This window comes from Scylla paramamosain, unplaced genomic scaffold (assembly GCF_035594125.1).
Source record: "Scylla paramamosain isolate STU-SP2022 unplaced genomic scaffold, ASM3559412v1 Contig8, whole genome shotgun sequence".
In the NCBI taxonomy this organism is placed as follows: domain Eukaryota; kingdom Metazoa; phylum Arthropoda; class Malacostraca; order Decapoda; family Portunidae; genus Scylla; species Scylla paramamosain.
In genome coordinates this window covers 1,052,501-1,060,000 of record NW_026973673.1, presented here as the reverse complement: position 1 = coordinate 1,060,000, position 7,500 = coordinate 1,052,501, and the positions used below count along the sequence as shown (strand labels likewise).

Here is a 7,500-nt window from a genome sequence, read left to right as displayed (position 1 = left end):
TCCAGATGTCTTTTAGGGAGAGGAGGAGGAGGAAGAGAAAGACAAAGGAACACAAAGAAGAACTAACGACAGCAAACCAGAAATATCTAACACACACTAAGAGAGAGGAACACAAAGGATGAACAAACAGCAACAGACCTGCTGGCCACAACGAGGATATTTGTGGCCTACTACACTGTCGGATATAAAGTGAGTGACGCGTAACAGGTGAAGGTCATCGACACTTGGATGTTAGTGAGTTACGTTAACCTTTCACTGAGTCACCAAACAATTAGCAGCACTAGAGGCAATGCGTGAAGTCTTTATAAGCATCTATGAAAAAGTTAGCGATGAAAAGAATACATTTTGCAATTTCTTTCCAGTTCAAAATGGCTGTCGATCGAGTAAAGGTGTCTCAGATTGACTGGTGATTAGCGAAAGGCGTACCTAGTGGAAGTCAAAGGGTTAACGATCCGATTAAGGAGGAATGTTTTGCTTTTAGCAGTTGTTTTAAGAATGCTGCGATTATTGTTTTAGTTTGAGTGATGAATAGTATAGTAAACATCTCTCTTATTCTCCGCTGTGTTCCCTCCAACTTTTCCACGTACGCATTATTCGAGATGGGGTCTGGCTACAGAACTGTAGTATTAGTATTACCTCTCCTGAGTTACTTTGTAAAGTTCATCCCATAAAGTCAATGAGTTTACTAGCAACTTTAGATATCTGTGGCGATTGTTTGCCAGGCGTTAGGTCGCTTGACACTGGCACACCGCGATCTTACTTTTCTTGCTTGTTACAGGAACCTTCTTCTTCTTCTTCTTCTTCTTCTTCTTCTTCTTCTTCTTCTTCTTCTTCTTCTTCTTCTTCTTCTTCTTCTTCTTCTTCTTCTTCTTCTTCTTCTTCTTCTTCTTCTTCTTCTTCTTCTTCTTCTTCTTCTTCTTCTTCTTCTTAATGATATGTATGTAAGTGTGTGGTGCTTTGTCTTCTTCTTCTTAATGATATGTATGTAAGTGTGTGGTGCTTTGTCTGGACCAGCTCCTGTGGGACTGGCAGCCTGGCATATAGATAGACGGATTATTATTGCAGCACTACTCCTACCATCACCACCTGCTATTACTAAAAGTCTTAGGATATCACTCAAGTAAACCTAACCTTCAACTTTACTCCCTTTCACTCACAACACTGCAAAGAAAACCACTCTTGGAAACACCAGCTCCACGTCCATCACAGGGAAAAGTACAACACCACCACCTCTTCTTACACAGGTTCGAAAGCAGCTGCTGGACATGACGGAGCAGAAATGCCACGTGTACCTCGGTGGGATCCAGACCATGCACTACAGAACATTCCAAGACAAGATAGGACTTCCAGGAATGCTGGGCACTGTAGTAGGGGATGTGAAGCCCTTCTGTGGGAGCCGGAAGATAGGACTTCCAGGAATGCTGGGCACTGTAGTAGGGGATATGAAACCCTTCTGTGGGAGGCAGGAGGGATGTGTGACAGTGTTTGGGAGGCAGGAGGGATGTGTGACAGTGTTTGGGAGGCAGGAGGGATGTGTGACAGTGTTTGGGAGGCAGAAGGGATGTGTGACAGCATCTGGAATGTGCAGGCTGGGTGTTGAAAGCTATGGGTTAGAGAGTTTGACCTCCACTGAAGTGTAAGGGTGTTGGAACTTGTTAGGGAAAGGATGAGAAGAGAATAAGAGAATAAGAGCAGGCAAGGATGGAGTGATGGAGTCTGTGACGGAAGGGATAAGAGGTGAATGAGAGAATTTGAACAAGTAAGGATGGAAACAAATGAAGGATGGAGTGATGGAGTGTGTGAGGGAGAGGATAGGAAGGGAATAAGAAGACTTAAACATGCAAGGATGGAAATAAATGAAGGATGGAGTATGTGAAGGAGACAAGATGAGAGAAAGAAAATTAGAACATTCAAGGTGGAAACAGATAGAGGATGGAGTGATGGAGTGTGTGAGGAAGAGGAAGAGGACAAGGGAAGAATCAGAGGGTTGGAGCATGGATGGAGGAAATACAAGGACAGGAATAAACAGATGGATAAATAAATAGAGAAAGTAAAGGAGGCTTGGAAAATATTAAACTGTTGAGGAAATGTAGGAGAGCTGGAAAGTACTTGATAGAATAATGACATTACAAAAAGTAATTAGTGACGTGACAGATCTGGTGATATAAAAGAAGTTGAAAATGAATGAAAATATTGTTGATGCTATTGTTAATGATGTGTTGATTGTAATGCACCACAATCTGCCACCAGGAAAGCCTTCAGGTTGTTGAGAAATGAGCCAAGAATCTTCAGGGAGACTGCATCAAACAGTATGCTCAACGCTAACACCTATAGATATGTGAGTAGTAGTAGTAGTAGTAGTAGTAGTAGTAGTGTTGTTGTTGTTGTTGTTGTTGTTGTTGCTGTTGTTGTTGTTGTTGTTGTTGTTGTTGTTGTTGTTGTTGTTGTGAAAGCCATGTTAACAAAGTCCTCGTAACTGATGGAAATGATCCCTTTCATCTCTCGGTCCCGGCTCTTGAAGGCCTCGGTAAGGTTGCGTAGCTGAATGTTACACACGATGAAGTTGTCCAGAGTCACCTTGCGGGATTGTGGGTTAAACTTGAACACCAGGAACGAGATGAACTGTGGGCTGAGGCGGTAACCCATCTGCTGCAGGGCAGTATTCATCTCCCCCTCATCGATGGTGCCAGAGTTGTCACGGTCAAACCTGCGGTACACCTCAGTCCACTGGTTGATGAAGGTGAACAGCTGACCAAACTCCTGCATGTTGATGGTGCCAGTGCGGTCGCTGTCAAACATGGAGATCATAAGCTGACAAGCTTCCTCTGAAAAGTTGGACCAGTTTCCATTCTGAAGGGCCTGGCGCAGCTCCTTGGCATTGATCTGTCCTGAGTTGTCCTGATCCACAGCTCGGAACCATGACGCTATGTTTGGGTCCATACCAGGAGGGGCCTGGCCAGGGTAACCCTGCCCTTGGTATCCACCGGGCTGAGGCTGCCCATATGCCCCAGGAGGAGGCTGCTGGCCTGGGTATCCTCCTGGTTGTTGCTGGTAGGCCCCTGGGGGAGGCTGCTGCCCTGGGTACCCATAAGGCTGCTGTCCGGGGTAACCCCCGGGAACCTGGCTGCCTGGATATCCTGTCTGTGGAGGCGCCTGGCCGCGATAGCCTCCTTGCGGTGCTCCATACCCTGGATAGCCACTCATGGTTGTCAGGAGGCTGCACTGAGGGTGTGGGTGACTGGGTGTCCTATGGGTGGCCGCTGCTTCCCCTCTGCCTGTTGGGTGTTCCGGGGAAGGACTCAGAGACACAGAGCAAACGATAACACCTGAACCTACACTCATGTAGATGTGCAATAGGCATAACACACACACACACACACACACACACACACACACACACACACACACACACACATGGAGCATTCATAGCTTTAAAGATGAATATGAAAAGTTATCTTTAAAAGATGGAACATATTGTGTGCCTATCTGGGCCAGTACATGGCATTCATTTCTCTCAAAGCTAATTATAATTCAGAATAAAATTTTTTGGTGTATTTATTTCATGAAAAAAAAAAAAAAATGGACTCGACAGCTAACTTTTATTTTTCATTAAATATTCTTGATTTTTACTCTATTCATATTTTTTTTTTTTTTACCTTACTACTGATTTACAAAAGAATAGGACAAAACACTGTTTTTAAGTTCATAGAAAGTACTCAGCATACTGGAAGTAGTAATTTAGATTTAGTTTGTCCAACATTCAGAACTGAATTATTTTGAAAAAATGTTATTAGTTTTGTTCCAAGAACATTTAACACCTTATCTCTGGATAAAAAAAAAATAATGAAAGAAGGAAAACTATATAGATATTAAAAAAAAGTAAAAAAAAACATTTATTATCTTATAAAATATATAATATCAATTGTAACTCAATCTTTTTCTTCATTTATTGCTGTAGATAATGTCACTAATTACTATTACTAATGTGTTATATCTAAATAGAAGTATAATTCTGTAAGTCATTATGCTATTAGTATTTTGTTGAAATTATTATTATTTCCCACAAATGTTCCAGTTATATTACTCATGTATATGTATATATGTATGTATGTATGTATGTGTGCATATGTACGTGTATGTATATGTATGTGTATATGTATGTATGTATGCTTAAGTGTATATGTAAGTATATGTATTTGTGTATGTGTGTGTATATGTATACGTGTGTGTGTGTGTGTGTGTGTGTGTGTGTGTGTGTGTGTGTGTGTGTATTACCGCCAGCAGGCGGCAAAAGTTGATTCAGACCTACACGATGATACGAATCATTTATTGAGTCCGATTGAATCCGGTGGGTGGGATCCGCTTGAATTCGGTCAAAACGTGTTTGAGTCTTGGGTAATCGTTAAGTAACGCGCACGCCCTTTCTGACAGGTGCTCTAGGTAGGTCTATCTACTTCTGTCTCTGCACCGACACACGTCCTCCCTGCACGAGTGTCCTCAGCAAAGTGTCCCTGTCGTCCTCAGCTACTGCCTGGGTTCCTGCCCTGTCCATCGTCATCCATTAGCGACGGCGTTAAGGGCGGCTTCATCTTAGTCTCATGTCACAGCAAGCATCCTTCATCTCCTTACATCAACATTATCTCAACACCGACCGTACAAGAAACTCGCTGACTTAGGCCTCGTCCTGATCCTCGCCCTCACCGCCAGCTCCTTTCCTTCCTCAATGACAAACTCGCTTGCACAACAACAACTTCTTTCACCCGCTTGATGGTAACAATGTGTATGAATGTGTATGCATGTAATTAACGTTAATTTATATCTTTTTGTGTGTGATTGTGTATATCTTTGAAAACGATCATTCACATCAAAGCGTGATTGCTCTCTGTGTGACAATGGCTCAACTCAAGCAAGTCTGCACGAGCTGCGGCTCAACACACTTTGCTACAAAATGCAAATGTTACAGTAATTCTTGTATTAATATTATAAAGCAATAAACTTTACTTACTTAGCTACACACACACACACACACACACACACACACACACACACACACACACACACACACACACACACACACACACACACACATGAAAAAAAAAAATATATAAAGAAATTATTTGGAATCGTTCAGTTAAACCTCTAAGGAGTAAAAAGAAATTCGAGGGATTATTTTCTGGAAAGGAAAAAAAAAAATAGGTAATGTCAGAAAGGAAGATTAAAATATATTGAAAAGAAATAGACTAAAATATGTTATTCCTAAGAAAAAAAATGTACTTAACGATTTTTCTATTTATTTTCATTGATGTAATAGAAAAGTCCTTAATATTTCTCACCTACTCGAATTATTCTTTATCAAAACTGTGTAACGTAAATTTTTTGTCTTGTTCGCACCGGTGTAATAAACATAAATCGTGACTATTTATTAGGTAGACCATGTAATGAGTGAAGAAATACGCCATGCCGTCAGTAAAAGCACAGGCCACCGTGACGACCTCGCACCAGTCAAGATAAGAAGACTGGGAAGTGGGAAGGCCATGACGCAACACCCTGCTGCCCTTCCACTGCGGTATGCAACAATTCACAACACTAAAACAATGTAAGTTCTCCTTATAATCATCTACAGGAAAGGGAAGGCATTAAAAAAAAAAAGATTTTGCAATTTAGAAGAAAATATATATCGGAGTGGTTAGTGATTAAAAGATGTGTCAAAAGGATGAAAAGGGTTACAGACGCTCAGAAGACGCATTCCAGGGAGGTGGAAGGCGAGAAAGTCTGACCACTCCTCCTCCTTAAAAGAACATGAGAGCATAAGAAAATAAGGAAAGTTGTAAGAAGCCATCAGGTCTGCACGTGGCGGTCCCTGTACGAAACACACCTCCCTATTTCCACCTATCGTCCCCATCCAGTCTAACCCTTCAAACTACCGCCTTATTGCTGACAGGCCAGTTCCAGAGTCACCCTTTTTCCTCTTGCTAGCTAACCAACAAAAGTACTTTAGCCGTCATCAGGTTCCACAATCAACTTTGCCCACTGCTTTTCGTTTGGGAGAGTACCGAAAATTTGAACTGGTAAGGCAAAAGGATCAATTCCACAGTCTTTTCGTAAGCTACCAACCAAAAACGCTTCCTAAGTTGGTACGCTCCCGAACAAATAAGAGGAGTGTTTTGTTTGAATAGCTTACGAAGAGACTAAAACTTACCCGGTATATTTGCTCGTGGTCTCGTCTGTCCTCGTCATATATAGAGAGTCACGGCATGTCCATTTAAGAGAATCCCGACCCCGATTCTTGATGGTGATAGTGCACTGAAGAAGTAAGTTGACATACGCAGGGCACAGTAAGCGCGGAGCCAGTGATACAGACAGTTAGGAAAGCAGAATGTCAACGAAAGGATGGTAAAACAAGGCAGTGCTCACAGAACCATTAGAGCTGGAGAGAAGAGAGAACTGTTGCTTGGGTGACCTGGAATAGACAGAAATGATGATGCGTGTAGGATGTTTGGGAGACATTTGTACTGCAGTTTTACCGGAAATAGATTATGATGGTGGTGGTGGTGGTGGTGGTGTTGGTGGTGGTGATGATGATGATGAGGAGGAGGAGGAGGTTGTGGTGATTGTGATGAGAAAGATGGAGATTATGATGATTGTGATGATGGTGAGGAGGAGGAGATGAGAGAGAGAGGAGGAGTATGAGGAGGAGGAGGAGGAGGAGAAAGAGGAACAAATTCTTAATGATGATGAGGCGGAAGAGGAGAAGAAGATGATAATGATGATGAAGAGGAGGAAAAGGAGAACGAGGAGGAAGAGGAGGAGGAAGAGGAATAGAAAGTTTAGGATAATGATGAGAATTATGATGATGATTATGATAATGAAACACAACGCCACAAATCGCAATGGTGATGTTGGCACTTAGTGTATACCTAGCCAAAGAATAAATAAATAGATAAATAGAAATAGATAAATAAATAAAAGACAAAGAAAAATCATACGAATAGAAATCATTCTCTCTCTCTCTCTCTCTCTCTCTCTCTCTCTCTCTCTCTCTCTCTCTCTCTCTCTCTCTCTCTCTCTCTCTCTCTCATTAGCACTTTTCATGGCTTTTGTACTCGATAAATGATATACCACACTTCGCTATCAGTAGTGACTGACTACACACACACACACACACACACACCCACACAGTACATATGCGTATCAGTGAATTCTTGGTGCGTAGTTAGTTGGCAGGGAGTATGAGGGGCAGGTGGGTAGAGGTGGGTGGGGGGATGGAACAGGAAGGGAGAGAGAAAGTAGTGGTGTGAGGTGAGGTGGAAAGGGATAGCGGGGTGTAGCTTCCATGTGTTACCCTTATTGGCCACCAGGAGAGATTGCTAGAATAGGTAGTCTCTCTCTCTTTCTCTCTCTCTCTCTCTCTCTCTCTCACACACACACACACACACGTCTTGGATTTATGTTCCGTGGCGAATCTGGCAACGTAACGGTTCAGTGTAAGACTCGAGTCAG

General features: G+C 42.3%; 1 protein-coding gene across 1 annotated transcript; it reads right to left on the bottom strand.

Moving 5' to 3' along the window:
- Window positions 1–2,313: 2,313 nt before the first annotated feature.
- Window positions 2,314–3,334, bottom strand: LOC135096850 (peflin-like). The gene has a single exon (XM_063998626.1). It carries the CDS (start codon window positions 3,202–3,204, stop codon window positions 2,329–2,331), a length of 876 nt encoding a protein of 291 aa, XP_063854696.1. The 5' UTR covers window positions 3,205–3,334; the 3' UTR covers window positions 2,314–2,328.
- Between the last annotated feature and the right edge of the window lie 4,166 nt (window positions 3,335–7,500).